The sequence below is a fragment of the Leguminivora glycinivorella genome, chromosome 8 (genome assembly GCF_023078275.1).
Source record: "Leguminivora glycinivorella isolate SPB_JAAS2020 chromosome 8, LegGlyc_1.1, whole genome shotgun sequence".
Lineage (NCBI taxonomy): Eukaryota > Metazoa > Arthropoda > Insecta > Lepidoptera > Tortricidae > Leguminivora > Leguminivora glycinivorella.
The window spans coordinates 5,075,700-5,094,950 of record NC_062978.1 but is presented as its reverse complement, the minus strand read 5'-3'; the positions used below and the strand labels follow the sequence as shown (position 1 = coordinate 5,094,950).

Genomic DNA, 19,251 nt, shown 5'->3' with positions numbered 1-19,251 from the left:
ATGAGGCGTTATTTTATTTTCAAATGTCGCATGTGTAAGGTTATTTCTCGACACTAACACTTGTCTTGTGTACAGAACAAATGAAAAAGCGTTTTGTTAATATTTCAAAGAACATAAAAAAACTTAATAAAGGAAAGGAAAAAATAATAAAAGGAAAGAAGGAAGGAAAGAAGTTCTCAAGATTTTTATAAGAACTGTGGTGAGTAACTTACTAAATTCTTCTAAAACGAAGATACCGCCGTTCTGCGTGAAGCACTTCCGGATGTGGTCGAGCCTCACGAAGAACTGGAACACGGAGAAGAACAAAACTGTGACACTCGTTGAAGTATAAGGTACCATTCTCTATATTTATTAGTAACCCTGTCAGGCTAGCGTAGCTTGAGTTCTCGCGCGTGAGCCCATACATCTAATCTAACTTGAAGTTGGTATGGACTCGCGCTCGAGAGTGCAAGTTGTGCTAAACCGCCTGGCCATGCTGTGGAGACGAACGAATCTCGGCCAGTTCAACCTAACTAGCATGTTCATGTCCTGTTCAATGTGTGTAAACTTTACCAAGGATCGGACAAACGCCCGTCATTTCGAAAATGTAACTCTGTTCCGTACAGTAGAGACTTCCTTATTTTATGATGTTAACATTTTTCTATTTTATAAGATATTTTAAATAACACTGTGACACAAAATAAAAATATTGGACTTGGATCGAAGCCGCATGTTACTATGTAGAACACTTTGAACAAATAAAGAGGGTGATCAATGGTTTAAACAAAAACCGGCCAAGAGCGTGTCGGGCCACGCCCAGTGTAGAGTTCCGTAGTTTTCCATATTTTTCTCAAAAACTACTAAACTTATCAACTTCAAAATAATTTTCCTAGAAAGTCTTTATAAAGTTCTACTTTTGTGATTTTTTTCATATTTTTTAAACATATGGTTCAAAAGTTAGAGGGGGGGGGACGCACATTTTTTTCCTTTATGAGCGATTATTTCCAAAAATATTAATAATATCAAAAAACGATTTTAGTAAACCCTTATTTATTTTTAAATACCTATCCAACAATATATCACACGTTGGGGTTGGAATGAAAAAAATATCAGCCCCCACTTTACATGTAGGGGGGGTACCCTAATAAAAATTTTTTTCCATTTTTTATTTTTGCACTTTGTTGGCGTGATTGATATATATATGGGTACCAAATTTCAGCTTTCTAGTGCTAACGGTTACTGAGATTATCCGCGGACCGACGGACGGACGGACGGACGGACGGACGGACGGACGGACGGACAGACAGACATGGCGAAACTATAAGGGTTCCTAGTTGACTACGGAACCCTAAAAACGAATCTTCCGCAATTCGAAAGATTAAGAAATTAATAAAAATCCCCAGTTTAAAAAAAGATTTTCTGTACATAAAAAAATATTTCCAAGTCATCCCACAATTCAAAAATTCTTGAACTACAAAGGACGAAGTTACACATAAAAAAAGCATTTAAAATTGTTAAGGACATAAGGACTGTTTTACAAAATATTCCCGGGAGTTTTAGATCTACAGCTATGTCTAAATTTCAAGCAATTTTTAATAGGAATCCTGACTACATCACCGTGAAACATATTCATGAGAAAATTAACTCCGAGGCACAATCATATTGGGAGAACAATATACCAATGTCAACGATTACATATGCCCCTATGACGTCCGTAGACTGTGAACGGACTTTTTCAACGCATAAATGGGTCCTAAATTCACGTCGTTATAGGCTCACACCTGAAAATTTAGAAAAAAATTTGGTCATTCTATTTTATTGGCGAAAGTAATTTTCGTAATAATAATCATTAACTAATTTGTCACTGGATATAAATTATATGGTCCAATAAATTTATAAAACACTTACAATTTTTATGGTTCGCAATAAATGATTATCTTATCTTATCTTATCTTATTAACATAAGGAAGTCTCTGCTGTACGGAACAGGGTTACATTTTCGAAATGACGGGCGTTTGATCCTTGGTGTAAACACAAGTATTTAACAAAAATAGCGGGACTACATTTACGGCCATATTTGGCATGAAAAATAAAAGTAGGTATATGGAAAAGTTCTTGCCCCTCTTAAGGATTTGCTCATTTGGGACGAGCTGTCACTTTGAGAAGAAAATTATGTGGCGCAAATATTTTTTATGTGGTACCGAAACTGCCCTTAAACGGATGCCCATTATTTTTGTTAAACCTTGTTACAACTTGTTTAAATATGGGATACGGAAATTTTAAAGAAATAAGAAGTAAATTATGTTGTATGTAACTGTAAGAGTGTGAAAATTAATGAGCTACATAACATCACATGCGATGAAATAAGTTCACACATTCAGCTAAGTAGTAAGTCGACTAACTACTGCCATCAAATCGAGTTCTAGCTTATGTACACTTTAGATGGGGAGGTAGATATTTATGTCATATGTGACATTATTAACCTACAACTATATTAGTCAATTATGGGGGACGTGAATACTTACCACATTTTAAATATAAAACATATGTACATTTCTCAAGCTTGGATTTATTTTTGTATCAAAACATTCAACCTAACAAACCTTCCTTGAAAACACGTTAGAAAAGTTGTACAAAAATAAGCATTCCATTTGTTATACAATAACTGACATTACGTTCGAAGCGGATGATTATGTAAAGTTTATAACACTCAAACATGCAAACATGCGATACGAGCAGCGCAACGCGTATTCTGCGTATCGGGCGGATCCACTAATGCCTGTTCATGTGAGCAACCTTACTCATGGCAGTCAGAAGATAGCGAACGCTCAATGCTGCAGACAGGCAATTAGTGTATCTCACTAAAATACTGTAGTTCAAAATTCAACGACAAAAACTGCTACTCAGGGTCTTCTGCGTGTCGCGTTTCTGTTGGTTGAATGTTGACAGCAAGAGCACTTGAGCAGCGGGAGTGCGGTGTGCGGGGTGCGGCGTGTGCGGGGTAGGAGGGGAGCGGGGAGCGGGCGAGGAGCACCACGCGGCCGGGCCCGGAGCCGCACCAGAACTTGTGAGATGGCAATGCTCTACGACTGACCTCCGACCCGCGTCCGGCTCGGGGCGGACGTGACGCGAGGGTTCCGGGAGACAGACACAAGGGACCAACGAACCGACCGCCGCGGAGGGCGGGGCGAAAGGGAATCGAGACCGCTCGCCGGACGATCCGCGATACGATTGCAAGCTATCGGGTGCGATAATAAACAAATAAATAAACAAAGGGCTTCTATGTGCATGCACGACGCGCGCTTCGGCGCTCGCCGCACTCGGGAGAACTAAAACAACGCTAACAACGGCTAAAAACAATCTGTAAGCCTCAAAACTACAAGTAAAGCCCTACGACCTCGAACGATCATCGCTAATTGCATGTCAATGTAACCGTGATAGAGATCATAAGGTCGTGTCGATCATCGTAAGAGCCAGCCATTACTAGTGCATGAACCACTGAGTACCTCGAAATCCTTGAGCGCAGCGGCGCGGGTTCGGCGTGTCCGGGAAGAGTAGAACAGACAAAAAGAAGATTAGTTGGGGGCGGGCGAGCGCGTGTCAAGGACCATCTCAAAAGTTCCTAGCGTCGCGGGGGCGCCTCGGCCGGGCCGGCGACGAGCGCGGGTCGCGAGCCCGGCCCCCGCGCCGAGCGTGGCCGGGCCGCTAGCATGTCGCGAGTCGCAGGCCGGGCCGCTCACGTGGCGCGAGTCGCGGTCCGGCCCCGAGCGCCGGCGCTGCCCGCCACGAGAGCCCGCGGCCGACGAGGGAGGTTGCAGACAATAGCACATGCACAAAGTATTGTACGGAATAGGTACGAAAATCAGATGGACAACGGTCAACCTTAAAATGTAAAAACTTCTAACTATTACATCGATTGTAGTAATAGAGAAAGATAACTTATGGGCAAAAATAGTGATTTTATTCGACCAAAGCTGAATTCGTTATGATTATAGAATGATTATTAATTCGTTCTCTACGAATACACCATTACTTAAAAAGAGTTTCGATATTATACTAATATAAATAGTTAATATAAATATTAAAGAGAAAAATTGGACAATGAAGAAGAAGTTAAGATAGGAAAGTTTGAGTGGTCCTTGAATCCGGATTAAATTTTGCTAGGATCTGAGGGGCAAGCAAGTTTAAAATTATGATTTGCCATTCAGCGTTTTGAAATATATATTTGATTTAGACGATATCGCGGCGGGCGCCTTTTTGTTTGATATCGTAAGAGATGGCACATCGCGTACGGTGGATGAGAAAGCTTCGTACGTTGCCCGGTGGCGACGCCGCGGCCGAGCGGCACAACAGACAGAAGCGCCTTCGCCGTTCATACCGACACGATCTCTGAATGAAGCATTACACTGACAGATACCTTACCTGGCGCACCGGGTAATGACCATACCAAAACAGTGGTTCACTTGCATTGCACAGGTGTTCAACAGTTTTGGTAAATTCATTACTATAAAAGATAAATAAGCTGACAAAAATACTGACATATACGAAAGAAAAAAACACATACCTTGCTGTGCTGGAACAGCAGGCCAACGCCTTCCATGCACACCTTCGAATTATAAAACAATTAGTATCTATTCAATTCAATTCAATTCAAAATATCTTTATTCATGTAGGCCTAGTTACAAGCTCTTATGAATAGTTCATTACATATATATTATGATCTTAATCTAACCTAATTATCAGAGCAATTTATTGTTGTAAATTATTGTTCATAATAATATTGAGTCTATAATATACAATTTCATATAAAAATAATCGTTAAACAAAAAATATATAATTAGGTATTTTAAAACAGTAAACTAACTTAATGTTATAATGTAGTTTCGATGTCTCAAATCAAAACTTTCTTTATATATCTGAAAGTTCTTGTTTATGGAAACATATTTTTTAATAGTACCATAATATTTTAAATTTTGACAGATTAATAGCAGCAAATAATAATTTTGAACAGCCGTTTTACATAAGCGGGGGGCACAACCCGGGAGCACCTACTACAAAGTAAAGTGACGACTTAAATAGATTGGGGGCAGAGCCGGGAAACCCCTACTACAAACTACATGGCTAGCGCGACTAAACTGGGGGCAGAGTTGAGGAGCCCTACTACGGAGTTGATCGTCACATTGATTGCAAGATCGGCGCTGGAAATAGTCTGCATTATTTAAGATGAGGCCTTAACGTGACATAAAAAAGTACGCGGTGTTTTTTTAAAGGTAAAGTAAAGGTAAAGGTAGAAGGAGGTAGGGCATAGCGAATGATATTCCGCTTTGTGTGGTAGGGCACAGCACAGCGGATATCGTCTCGTTCGAATCTAGAGCAGAGCCCAACTGGGGTAGTACCTCCGCCTTACAGAAGACCGCAGCCAAATAGCACTAGACCCTACTCATAGTGTTGTGTTCCTGCCGGTGAGTAAGGTTGCCAGAGCTCAACGAGGGTGCGGTGTGCTGATGACGGGAGGACTTACGGAACTAACTTGTTCCGTTTATTGTCCTTTGAGTCGTCGGCAACCCGAACCCTCCTTGGAACTTGTACACTCCTTTTTGCTGTGTACTTAACGCAGCAAAAGGGAATGTACAAGTTTCTAATGGGGTGGCAACGCGCATGTGACACTGTTTGAGTTGCAGGCGTCCATAGGTTACGGTGACCGTTTTACATCAGGCGGGCCGTATACTTGTTTGCCACCGACGTAGTATAAAAAAAAAAAGGTAAATAACCGAGGGATCGGGTTAATCTGGTTTAGGCAAACCTTTTTACGATAGTGTGACCATCCGGCTCAGACATACATTTTTATTTATTTAGCCAACTCCGTTTCTATAAAATACCGTATAAGGTAATGGCGCCTATTAACGTGGTACTTAAGGCAGATTTCAAAAGATACCAAAAAATTAAGGGTATCAAAGCTCATTAACGACCACAAATATTTTTTTTATGGAAGAGTATTTATTGAACTATTAGTTTTGAAGAGTTTTAGGATCATTTTAGTTTATTATATGTCATAAAATGATTACTGAAGCCAACATACCTAAATTTTCTATTACCGTGGTAATGAACAGGTTGCAGTTCTATTAACGCGAATTGAGATTTCATTACCGAGGGTATGAATGACAGTGTTTTTCTGCCATCGGTAAATAGAAACCCATCTCAAAATTCGGAGCTTAATACCGACGGTTGAATATACAAATTATGACAAATACATATACCTATACTATCCTCCTTTATGAATACCCACAGAAGACTCAGTTTCACCTAAGAAATCTGTACTTACGGTACAATAAATGTCATATTTTGATACAAGACTAATATGTCGCTCGGTAATAGATACTTCTATAGGAACCCATTACCGACCCAAACAAATATTGCATGGATCGGTAATAGATTCTTATATATTCTATTACCGAGGGTTATCTGATCGTACCATCGGTAATAGGCATAAATTGGAGTATTATAAAATCTAATTCCGACCCATAAAAACAAAGTCATACAGATGTATTTTCATTACAAATCAAAATAAAATATTGCAACCTTATATTAAAACCAAGTTTACATAACTGGTAAGTAAGCATCAGACTTTATGTCAATGTTTAAAAAAATTGACAAATTAACGGTTTTCATAGAAACTACGAAATCAGTCAAGAAGTTTTTGCTAAAAATTAAGGTTTTGTTGAATAATTTTCATACCGCGTAAATAGTTCTTTGATAGCGTGAATAGATCAAGATTGAAACAACTGTAAGACATTATATAACTAATCACATATACTTAAAATAAAGCAAAAGGAACTAATATCACTACTTTAACTATTACCGTGGTATACCACAGTAATAGAATCTACTCACGAAATGGCGCCTTTCACCGCTGTCTTTTAATTTCCACTTTAAACACATTTCCAGGCTAAACAATACGTAAAAAGTACTCAGAAGTCATGAAGAAAACTATAAACAATAATTTGAAATGCATAACTTTCACCTGTTTGCCATAATTATTACGTAAACTACTAAATGAGATTGGAGTTCACTTAGGTTTAGCGTCACACGTCAGTATGACACAACCTCTTCTCGCAGCCCCGTGGCAAAAACTGTCAAATAGCGAGCGTCTTCTTTCATTCACACTCTCTATCGCCTATATGTGCGTTAGTCAACTAAACAGGCTTCCTTTGTGTGAGTAACTTTTTTTAAGAAATTGGTCGGTTTGCCTATAAAATGCGTATTTGCAAATGCGGCGGTAATGGACGTCGATTTCGATACCCGCGTTGATAGCCGCCGTTACCTTACACGTGTTTATCTATTTTTATTAGCTAATATGTTAACACAGTCATTTGACGAGCAAGTCGAAATTTCCCGCTGTGGGATTTGCCGCATTGGCCTTACAAGGTTACCTAACCTCTTCAAGGTTACCTAATCTTACGACAAGATTAGCTCCCTTACGATCTTGTCTTATCCTATCTTATCTTAAATACCTGTATAAGTCCGCCTTCTCCCGAGGCACAGTCTTGTATGGGGAACTCGCCTCCGAGCTCCGCGGCGTCTTGACTCCGCCCACTCTTCTCCATGGCCTCTTTTATACAATAGTATAGCGATTTGCACTGCAAGTATAAAAAAAAATAAAAATGTAAACCCGACAACCTTCAAACCAAGAGTGAACAGGCATCTTCTGGGCGAGCTCACTCCATCGTAGGCCTCGTTTTAGCCTTTAGCTAGTCTTTGGCCAAAAGTAAGCCAATTTATAATAAAAAAAAACCTTACATATCGACGGTGAAGTAACAAGAACTCCTAAGTACAGTCGACTACAGAGATATGTATCCACTTTTACACCTTATTGCATTGTAATAAGGTGAAAAAGTTATACATATCTTTGTAATCGACCTGTACTTAGGAGTTCTTGTTACTTCACCGTCGGTGTGAGAAATTGATTCAGAAAAGATAGGGATAAGAATTGACAAATTCTTTATTTTGACACTGATATATCCTATCCTATCGTAGAGTTAATTTATAGAGTTAATTTTGATGTTTATCAATCATTTGACTATGTGCGGCGGGGCGCCGTACGGCGTGCATGTTAAACAATTAAAGCTCATAAAAGTGTCCTGGGGGGTTACCATGACGTACTAAAGACGTTCAGTTTAGGTTGAGAGAAAGGGACACAGCTATAGCAGTTACATAGCTCCGTCCCTCTCTCTCAACCTAAACTGAACGGCTTTAGCACGTCATGGTAAACCCCCTGAGTGGATGCTGAACGCTACAATAAGTAAAATTATACCAAATAAAAATTTGACCAAACAATAGGCTACTTGCCTCCTAGTCAAATCAACTTCTTTCTAAGAACTGTTAAAACGAATTTGAATGACTTGCTACTATGGAATTTATATAAAATCGAATTGAGTGACGTCACGATCAACTCAGTTACTTTATATATTTCTACCTGACTTATTAAATAGAAATTGGATTTAAAAATAACTTCTGTCCATGTTTTCCTAATAATTACCTGATGCATATTTAAAAATATTTTAAGCGGGTTACTCACGTATTAAGTCGATATAGCGTCAAACAACAAAACACAACACATGTCGAACGCTATATCGACTTCATACGTGAGTAACCCGCTTAAAATATTTTTAAATATGTATGAGTCTCACGGGAGTTTTATAGTTAAAATTATCTGATGCTTTAATTCGTGCATGGTATAAAATATTTTATTTTAACTACAGTCAAGTTACCTATTGATCGCGAAGTATACCTTTGCCAAACAATGAGAAGTGAAAGTTGACGAAAAGTTTTGTTGCGAAACGGGAGGACACCGACTATAAAATGGTGACTGAAATTTCAGCATGAAGTGTAGGTGTATTACCTTTTTCGTATAGTATTTATGCAGTTGCGTCTGACCACCATTCTTCCTCCAAAGGCACAAAACTCGTATTTTCGGACTGTATGTCATATTGACAAGCCTTTCGTACCACCATCTCTCCACGATTGTTCCTGCAAAACATACATAAAATATAATATGGCTTTCAAATATAGTCACGTGAAAGTAGCTTGAGATAATAAAGAACACAATCCGAGGGGTGAGTGATAACCCAATAAGTTGAGACAATTTGTTTTTGAAATTCGGACAATGTAAAGCCTGACAAGTTTTTATTTGACCCTCGCCACGTTGCGGATTTTCAGCTGAACTAATTTATTTTACTGGCAAGGATTAATATTTGACACCCATCGTCAAAAGTCATTGCGTCTGTCCTAAATCAAAACCTAGCAAGTGCATTGAAAATACACGTCCCCTGCTAGGTTTTGATTTGGGACAGCCGATTGTATGTCAGTGATGTAAACGAGAAGTAAATATTTTCAATTTTCTAACGGTTTCATCGCAAATTTGCCCAAAATAATATTTAAAAAAGTGAAAATAATTATACTTAAGGTGATAATTTACTAACAACAAAAAAGGATGAAGGATTTCACAGTATTTCGATAACAATGTTCCGAAATCGTTTGTTGACATGTCCGGTACTGACAATTTATAGTGCGGTTGTCCTGTACTGATTATATTAAAGCGAAACCAGTACACGCTGTCCCCATTATATATGACGTCCGCACATTATTGCCATATGAAAGCGGTTTGTAGCGACACTCTTTCAGGGTCAAATAAAATCTTGTCAGGCTTTACAATCTGTTAAATACTGCCAATACCTACTGCTCGGTTTATGGCCGATAGTCCACTATCATATATTTACATACATACAACATAGCCGCTGGCAGAATAACAGCGTCCGTTTCTGGCAGTTCTTGTGGCCGCTGCGCCTCGAGGCCCTCTGGCACAGACATTAGCTGAGCCACCTACCTTTTCAATTAGTTTGTAAGCATGCCTGTGTACTTTTATAATGTACCTGTGTTCAAACTTTTGAATAAACGTCTTTATTATTATTATTATTATAACATACATACAATCACGCCTGTTTTCCATATAGGGGTAGGCAGAGCACATGAAACTGCTAAAGTTACAGTGCCACTCTTGGCAAATAAGGGGTTGAAAGAAAACGAAACTGTGACATTGCAGTGACAGGTTGCCAGCCTCTCGCCACAATTTACCCCATATCCCACAGTCGCCTTCTACGACACCCACAGGAAGAAAGGGGGTGGTGAAATTCTTAACCCGTCACCACACGGAACAATTATCACATATTTATCATGGAAATATGATCATAGGCAACATGCCGTCCTTTTTCTTCACGTTGGAGAAACAGGGAGGCAGATCATATTTCTATGATAAATATATGATAGTGGACTATTGGCCTATGTGTGGTAGTCCTCGTGCACCGTGAACGAGGCCTACAGCCGCGAGGCCGCGGGGCCGGTGACGTCACACTCACCCTGCGTAGAGCGCAGCACGAGCCTGTCGTCTCGAACCTCCATGAAGTGTAGCTCGCCGCTGGCGTCCGTCAGGTACAGCGTGGCCGAGGCCTACAGCCGCGAGGCCGCGGGGCCGGTAACGTCACACTCACCCTGCGTGGAGCGCAGCACGAGCCCGTCGTCGCGAACCTCCATGGAGTGTAGCTCGCCGCTGGCGTCCGTCAGGTACAGCGTGAACGAAGCCTACAGTCGCGAGGCCGCGGGGCCGGTAACGTCACACTCACCCTGCGTGGAGCGCAGCACGAGCCCGTCGTCGCGAACCTCCATGGAGTGTAGCTCGCCGCTGGCGTCCGTCAGGTACAGCGTGACCGAGGCATGCAGCCGCGAGGCCGCGGGGCCGGTGATGTCACACTCACCCTGTATAGAGCGCAACACGAGCCCGTCGTCGCGAATCTCCATGAAGTGTAGCTCGCCGCTGGCGTCCGTCAGGTACAGCGTGACCGAGGCATGCAGCCGCGAGGCCGCGGGGCCGGTGATGTCACACTCACTCTGTATAGAGCGCAACACGAGCTCGTCGTCGCGAATCTCCATGAAGTGTAGCTCGCCGCTGGCGTCCGTCAGGTACAGCGTGACCGAGGCATGCAGCCGCGAGGCCGCGGGGCCGGTGATGTCACACTCACCCTGTATAGAGCGCAACACGAGCTCGTCGTCGCGAATCTCCATGAAGTGTAGCTCGCCGCTGGCGTCCGTCAGGTACAGCGTGAACTAGGCCTACAGTCGCGAGGCCGCGAGGCCGGTGATGTCACACTCACCCTGTATAGAGCGCAACACGAGCCCGTCGTCGCGAATCTCCATGAAGTGTAGCTCGCCGCTGGCGTCCGTCAGGTACAGCGTGAACGAGGCCTACAGCCGCGAGGCCGCGGGGCCGGTAACGTCACACTCACCCTGTATAGAGCGCAACACGAGCCCGTCGTCGCGAATCTCCATGAAGTGTAGCTCGCCGCTGGCGTCCGTCAGGTACAGCGTGGCCGAGGCCTACAGCCGCGAGGCCGCGGGGCCGGTAACGTCACACTCACCCTGCGTGGAGCGCAGCACGAGCCCGTCGTCGCGAACCTCCATGGAGTGTAGCTCGCCGCTGGCGTCCGTCAGGTACAGCGTGAACGGGGCCTACAGTCGCGAGGCCGCGGGGCCGGTGATGTCACACTCACCCTGTATAGAGCGCAACACGAGCCCGTCGTCGCGAATCTCCATGAAGTGTAGCTCGCCGCTGGCGTCCGTCAGGTACAGCGTGAACGAGGCCTACATCCGCGAGGCCGCGGGGCCGGTAACGTCACACTCACCCTGCGTGGAGCGCAGCACGAGCCCGTCATCGCGAACCTCCATGAAGTGTAGATCGCCGCTGGCGTCCGTCAGGTACGTCATGAACGAGGCCTACAGCCGCGAGGCCGCGGGGCCGGTGACGTCATACTCACCCTGTGTAGAGCGCAACACGAGCCCGTCATCGCGAACCTCCATGAAGTGTAGCTCGCCGCTGGCGTCCCTCAGGTACAGCGTGACCGAGGCCTACAGCTGCGAGCCCGTGGGGCCGGTGACGTCACACTCACCCTGCGTGGAGCGCAGCACGAGCCCGTCATCGCGAACCTCCATGAAGTGTAGCTCGCCGCTGGCGTCCCTCAGGTACAGCGTGACCGAGGCCTACAGCTGCGAGCCCGTGGGGCCGGTGACGTAACACTCACCCTGCGTGGAGCGCAGCACGAGCCCGTCGTCGCGGACCTCCATGGAGTGTAGCTCGCCGCTGGCGTCCGTCAGGTACAGCGTGAACGAGGCCTACAGTCGCGAGGCCGCGGGGCCGGTGATGTCACACTCACCCTGTATAGAGCGCAACACGAGCCCGTCGTCGCGAACCTCCATGGAGTGTAGCTCGCCGCTGGCGTCCGTCAGGTACAGCGTGAACGAGGCCTACAGTCGCGAGGCCGCGGGGCCGGTGATGTCACACTCACCCTGTATAGAGCGCAACACGAGCCCGTCGTCGCGAATCTCCATGAAGTGTAGCTCGCCGCTGGCGTCCGTCAGGTACAGCGTGACCGAGGCATGCAGCCGCGAGGCCGCGGGGCCGGTGATGTCACACTCACCCTGTATAGAGCGCAACACGAGCCCGTCGTCGCGAATCTCCATGAAGTGTAGCTCGCCGCTGGCGTCCGTCAGGTACCGCGTGAACGAGGCCTACAGCCGCGAGGCCGCGGGGCCGGTGACGTCACACTCACCCTGCGTGGAGCGCAGCACGAGCCCGTCGTCTCGAACCTCCATGAACCTTAGTTCCCCACTGGCGTCGGTCTCGTGAACTGTGAACGAGGCCCGCCGCAGCAACCGCGAACCCAGAGGCTTCAGGTCGATGTCGTTGCCGTGCTGCCATAACGAACAATTTGGTTAATTCTATCTACTTGCTATACTCATAGTTGCGTTTTTACATATCCAATCAGATATCGAATGTAGGACCGATCCATGTATTTAGGCCATCATCTTTGATTTTCGCCTTTCTTCCTACATCCGATAATGGATCGGATAATGTGAAAACGCACTAAGAATGAGTAACCCCACAGTAAATATTGGCTATTTCATTCCAACCATGTTTGGCTTTAAGAACACAACTATTGAGATAACGTATCTTGTGAAATAAGAAGATAAAACACTGCCGTTAACTGTCGTTCATAATATGTTTGACTTGACATTTCCGACACAAAAAGTAAATGTCAAGATAAATGAAAACTGTGTAACTTACCAACGTATGAACAACGTCAAGCAGGTGATTGACTTCTTGGCTATAAACGAGTCCTATATGGCTCTTCGCAAGTAACCTCCGGACTTTATTCCGGACGATATCCGCTTGTACGTCGAAAAGAACCATAGCTGCAGTCAGATTATAAAGAGCGGTAGAAAGCAGTCTATCCTCTTCATGTTCTAGGCGTTTTCTTTCCGTCTCACTCAGACATTTGTACCGTTCCATCATTTCATTGGCGCCTTGGTCCATGCCGATCATGTCACGTTCTTGACTCACGGCGTCTAAAAACGCGTCTTCCCAGAACTGCATTTGGTCCCATAGGTTAGATCTCTCCTTGCCTTTAATTGAAAGAAAAACAAATATGTACAAGAAATAAAACATAGGTGATGTCTAGCCAATCTTTGAAATTTAGGTATCGTCAAGCACACATTTCCAGATGATCAGCGCGAATGCAAGTGTGGAGAATAAGTACTTATTTAAAGTTTTATTTCGTGAAAGTGAATAATCGAGCATCTTGGATGTATCATTTTGCACGTTAGAACTATGCGAGCCATCTTATCGGCTTAAACCTCTACCGGCTTAAGTTCATCACTTTATAAGGACTAGCAAGAAAGCGTGCTCGGCCCAGAAATTTTAAAGAAATATTTATGGGGAAGGTATGTTTATCGACTGTTATTAAGCTTCGCCTTTGGCCCGACTCGGAACTCCGTCTTACCAATAAGTCCTTGGAACAGGTACGTCCGTGCCGTATCCGGAGACGTTACGGGCGACGTGGCCGGCGCTCCGGCCGGAGGCCGGTATCCACCGAGTGATGACTTCGACGAAAACACGCTCGAGGCCCGAGGCTTGCTAGTCGCGGCGCCGCGACCCATCTGAGTATGAAAAGTACCTAATTTACCTCATGTATTTTATGATACTTAATTCTGTTTGTGAGGTATAAATGTTGATGTTAGACATTGTCGACTATTCCCCGATGACTTGGTCTCCCGTATTCTCTGTTTGTATAGGTCAGCAGTTCTCGAAACGTTTGTACAAAAATTAAGGAAAAAGTTAAATTTGTTTTTATTAGTTCCTATTTTGTTACCAAGATTTAGTTGATGAATTGAGATTTAATTAAATTTTATTTCGTCATTAAGGTTCTCTAGTATCTATATTTTCTTAATTATAACAATTATCCTGTATATATCTTACGAAAGTCGACTTATATTACTAAACGTTGGTAACAAAATAGGATCAATTAAAATTTGCTGACGTGGCTATGTACAAAGTTGACGGGAACTGCTGAGGTATGCGTACATGGCAAATGTTTTTTACAGAAACTTTTTTTGTTAATTGTGTATCTATTTTTTAACTGCTACAACTGAAGGAAAGAGAAGTTTCTTATTTCTAGAAAAGACACTTAACATTTTAATGAGTTTTTATGATTATTATAAAATAAATATCTAAGTACCTATGAGTTATATTTTATTGCTAAATGTCGAATCCATAGTTGCCTAACGTCTTACCGTGTCCGATAAATGGTATTAATTGCATTCACCTAAAGAACCTTCCATTATAGATAACGGAAATCAATAAAAACAAAGCAATAACTGAACTAAATATACATCCAGCAGTGTGACTCGGTATTTTCTTAGAACCTCGAAAAACTACTGCGTATTTTAGCAATATTTATATGTAGTGTTTCTACTGTTTATTGGCATGCTCGGGTCACTAGTATCAACTACAGCGAGACAGGTCGTGGTTGGCAACTAGGTACAAGTCTTTGATCAGAAGACGGCAGTTTCAAGATTAGTCATCAAGTCGAACTTTGTTATTTAAGTTACTATACTTTTTTCAAATGACTCTTTTCCGCCAATCAGATCAATATCCTAATATAGTTGTAAAAGATTTCACATATTTTCAAACTTCACTTAATAGTGATCCTTTGGTGCTTACTTTCATTCAGATGGATAATAGTTATTTGTTTTACAATAGGGCAAAGTTGTTGTTTAACCGCACGTGCCAATATTGATACCCGAGGAAGCGATAGATTCCAATATTGAACCGCGAGCGTAGCGAGTGGTTCAAAAAGTGGAATTTTGAGCGTTGCGAGGGTTTCAAGGCACGAAGGTTAAACAAATTTTGCCACCGAGTGAAATACAAAAATTTTCAATTTTTGAATTAGTACAAATCCCAATTGCAATTGGGACAAAACTTGGGTTTCTCAAAACTGGGTGTATTTAATCCTTTAACCCTTAATTTGGCAAAGTCCGGTGGGACGGACAGGTGATAAAAAAAATATTTCGCTTTTTAGGTAGAATTTTATTTAATTTAACATATGGAAAGAGACTCTTTTATGATACATGCTTTGTATAAAAATACTATTTGACCACTGTCAACACTCGTTTGACAGTTACTCGTCAAGATGGCACCGCATCAGAAGTCAACTGTTTTTAGCAAAATATTTATGCGTTTTTCTTTTGGTTTTTGTAAGAACAGGGTATTTCTGTTGTATAAATAATAAAATATATTACATAATATTTGCAAGTGGTTATGTTTTCAATTTATTTCTCAATTTCTAATACTCATAATCATCATCTAAACAAGTTGTCCGCCGCACCGGACAGTGCCAAATATATACTAAATACGATTTGTCCGCCGTGGCGGACTATGCCAATGTTGCGGTGACACGTGTTGTAACAAATTATTATATTTTTTTGTTTATTATTTTGATTTTCTTGTTTTGGTGGCCTGATTTTATGCTTAGATTTTTTATTTAATCCAACAGCGTGTGGTGCTGGACCAAGAAGTTAAAATTTTGGCACTTTTAGGTATACGTAGTGCGCGGATATTGTGAATGTTACATGTCGCGCGAGGGGCAATAAACATTAAAGAAAACCGGGTAGATCAAAATTTATAATTTCTTTGTCTGCCCCGAACATTGATATAATTAATTTCGGGTAGTTTTGTGTTGTTTACATCTTCGACGACATTTTGCGGGGACATCACTGTCACATCAGTCTGTCGTGATCACGGCCTGTGCAACCTGGCCAAAAAGTCGGAAAAAAGTTAAAATAATGATATTTGACTATAAATATGTGTCAGTTTGATTTTCATACAAAATTATTATATTTGTTAATTTTTAAAATAAATATATGTTAAGAAATACTTGTTTATTTTAAATGACCGTATGTTTGGCAGTGTCCGCCTCAGCGGACATATTAATTTATCCCAATATTTGGCAGAGTCCGCTGTGGCGGACATATTTTTTTTCAAAAACTAATAAATCTAGATTTTTTTAAATATTTTTCGGACGCTTTAAAAACACCTGTTATTCAATATATTAAGTAAAATCGGAAAATTTATGTCACCAGAGTCTCTGCCAAATTAAGGGTTAATCATAAACTCTAGTTACCAAGTTACCAACCCTAGGGTGTTACATATCCAAACCAATTGCAGATCAACGTCAACAGTCCCATGCCAAGTATAAATAGAAATTATCGACAAGGAACAGTGGACGTCGATGCCATCAATCGATTGGTGTGGTACGTATAACACTCTAACACCATCAACTCGCGGCAAGCAGGCGCTAAGCGTCACAACAGCGACTACGACTTACATTGAGGAACATGACCTCCGTATCAGAGAGGTTGGACTTAAAGGAGGCGCGGTGGTCGAAGAGATTGGATCGGTTGGTGGTGATCGAGCCGCTCTCGTCGCCGGAACAGTCGGAGGACGGCGCCGCCTGCCACACACAACCTCTGTAGCCGACGAACAATCCCCGACAGCCAATTGTTATGTGGGACCTCGGTAAAACGAACGCCTCGACAAAAAACGCTACTTGGGTAGACCTGAGACGGGTTCAATTAGATCTGGCGGGTAAGCACTGTCTCGCGATATGGCAATTTACGTCAGTGCGACCCTTTCGCACTTTCTGCGATAAGGACGTACCGTTGCGATAGGCTATTATATCACGCTACTGCTGGTCGATTGCAATGACTTTATGTAAAATTTTCCACGATGCTACACGTCCTCACTCTTTATATTCATGTTCGTAAAAAGTTAGTTTGGAAGACTTTTATGTTACGCTAGAGCAAGAGCGTGCCAGGCCGGGACGAATTGATGTGTACGTCACACCGACTTCGGTAGTAGCTAGGTGTTTTACGTAGACGCATTCCAACATTGGCAGCTTCAGACGAAGAAAACCGCACCATCTTACCGCCGAAGTCGTAAGCGGATTCATCGCTTCAAATTTGTTGTATGTAGTAGGTATGTAGTTGCACATGCGATGAAGTCGAAATTCCAAGAACAAATTAATATCTACTACCATTGAGGCTCGTGTTACTGAGGTTCCACAGTTTGATCACGCGAATAAAATTCCGTTAATTTATACCCCGGTCTCTTTGCTCGTTTACATCACTCCGAGTCGTATACGGTCGTTATGCGACGATTATTATGATACGGGATGCTACTGTATACCTATATTACCACTATACGTAAGTAAAAAGTCACCACGAGTGCGCAAGCACGTGTACTAATACATTGCGCACTTTAAGCCAGTCGTGCAAGAGTTATCCTTACGTTACGCGCAATCTGAAGCAAACAATGCAAACATGCTTACAAACTCGCGGCGTACTTTTCTGGACGCACCTTACCAGCCATGGCAAGACGAAACGAAATACAGGGTTAAATATAAGTATAATAAATATCACATTGCGATCGTATTCTTAAAATACAAAATATCACATTTACTATGAAAAAAAGTTAAATGCAGACACGGAATGCACAAAAAATACTTAATATTGCATAAAATGGCACTTCGTTATATACATGTATACTTCGTGTCATGCTCAAGAATCTTAAATAAATATTAAGCCCAGAAATGAGCACATTTACTGGTCACAGTATATATCCCATGCAGTAGCACAACTTGGACCCCCGTGTTGGTGAAACTTACGTCGGATTCGAAGGAGGTCAGTTTACTGAACAGGAGGTTTCGCTTTTGGTTCAGCATGTCTTTGAACATCTCGGTGGTGCTTTGGGCTTCAGACGAATCCATCTCGGGATAGTTCACTGTCGGCACATCTGTGTAAAAATATTTAATGACAATGGACTGTTAAATAATAATGAAGAAAGAAAAGCCTCTGGAAAAATCTTTATTCAATCTTCATTCGCTGAAAAATTTAGTTAATACCATAAGTACTTTCAATGTTTCGAATGATCGTCTGATCGGCGTTTAGTTAATACAATAAGTAGGTATGCTAATCTTCGCCTAGTATTCAAAGTACAAGGTTATGCTTAGTTGGGGACTAAGTAGTCAGTAAGGTGTTCTCAATATTTGTGTGCCTGTAAGGCCGTTTTCACATTATCCGATCCGATATCGGATATAGGAAGGATGTAAAATGTAAGATTTATGCGCTTCCAGGTCTTTATTTATGTATTTGATAGATCATTATTACTAAAAAAACCGGCCAAGAGCGTGTCGGGCCACGCTCAGTGTAGGGTTCCGTAGTTTTTCGTATTTTTCTCAAAAACTACTGAACATATCAAGTTCAAAACAATTTTCCTAGAAAGTCTTTATAAAGTTATACTTTTGTGATTTTTTTCATATTTTTTAAACATATGGTTCAAAAGTTAGAGGGGGGGGGACGCACTTTTTTTTCCTTTAGGAGTGATTATTTCCGAAAATTTTGATATTATCAAAAAACGATCTGAGTAAACCCTTATTCATTTTTAAATACCTATCCAACAATATATCACACGTTGGGGTTGGAATGAAAAAAAATATTAGCCCCCACTTTACATGTATGGGGGGTACCCTAATAAAACATTTTTTTCCATTTTTTATTTTTGCACTTTGTTGGCGTGATTGATATACATATTGGTACCAAATTTTAGCTTTCTAGTGCTAACGGTTACTGAGATTATCCGCGGACGGACGGACGGACGGACGGACGGACGGACGGACGGACGGACGGACAGACAGACATGGCGAAACTATAAGGGTTCCTAGTTGACTACGGAACCCTAAAAACGATATAAAACGCAAAAATTGCGGATTTAATCCAGATGGCACTATCCTACGACAGTTTTTGTTCGAGGCACCATCGAACTGCCGATAT

At 42.3% G+C, this 19,251-nt stretch overlaps 1 protein-coding gene across 1 annotated transcript in view; it reads right to left on the bottom strand.

Moving 5' to 3' along the window:
• LOC125228726 (MAP kinase-activating death domain protein) overlaps positions 1-19,251 on the bottom strand; it is a 91,461-nt gene that overhangs the window by 14,090 nt on the left and 58,120 nt on the right. The window contains exons 27-36 of the mRNA XM_048133387.1: positions 18,087-18,214; positions 16,749-16,874; positions 13,866-14,022; positions 13,151-13,488; positions 12,636-12,777; positions 8,879-9,006; positions 7,491-7,616; positions 4,544-4,585; positions 3,486-3,494; positions 213-285 (exon numbers count right to left, since the gene is read on the bottom strand). Coding sequence (XP_047989344.1) covers positions 213-285; positions 3,486-3,494; positions 4,544-4,585; positions 7,491-7,616; positions 8,879-9,006; positions 12,636-12,777; positions 13,151-13,488; positions 13,866-14,022; positions 16,749-16,874; positions 18,087-18,214 — 1,269 coding nt within the window. The remainder of the gene's footprint in view (positions 1-212; positions 286-3,485; positions 3,495-4,543; positions 4,586-7,490; positions 7,617-8,878; positions 9,007-12,635; positions 12,778-13,150; positions 13,489-13,865; positions 14,023-16,748; positions 16,875-18,086; positions 18,215-19,251) is intronic.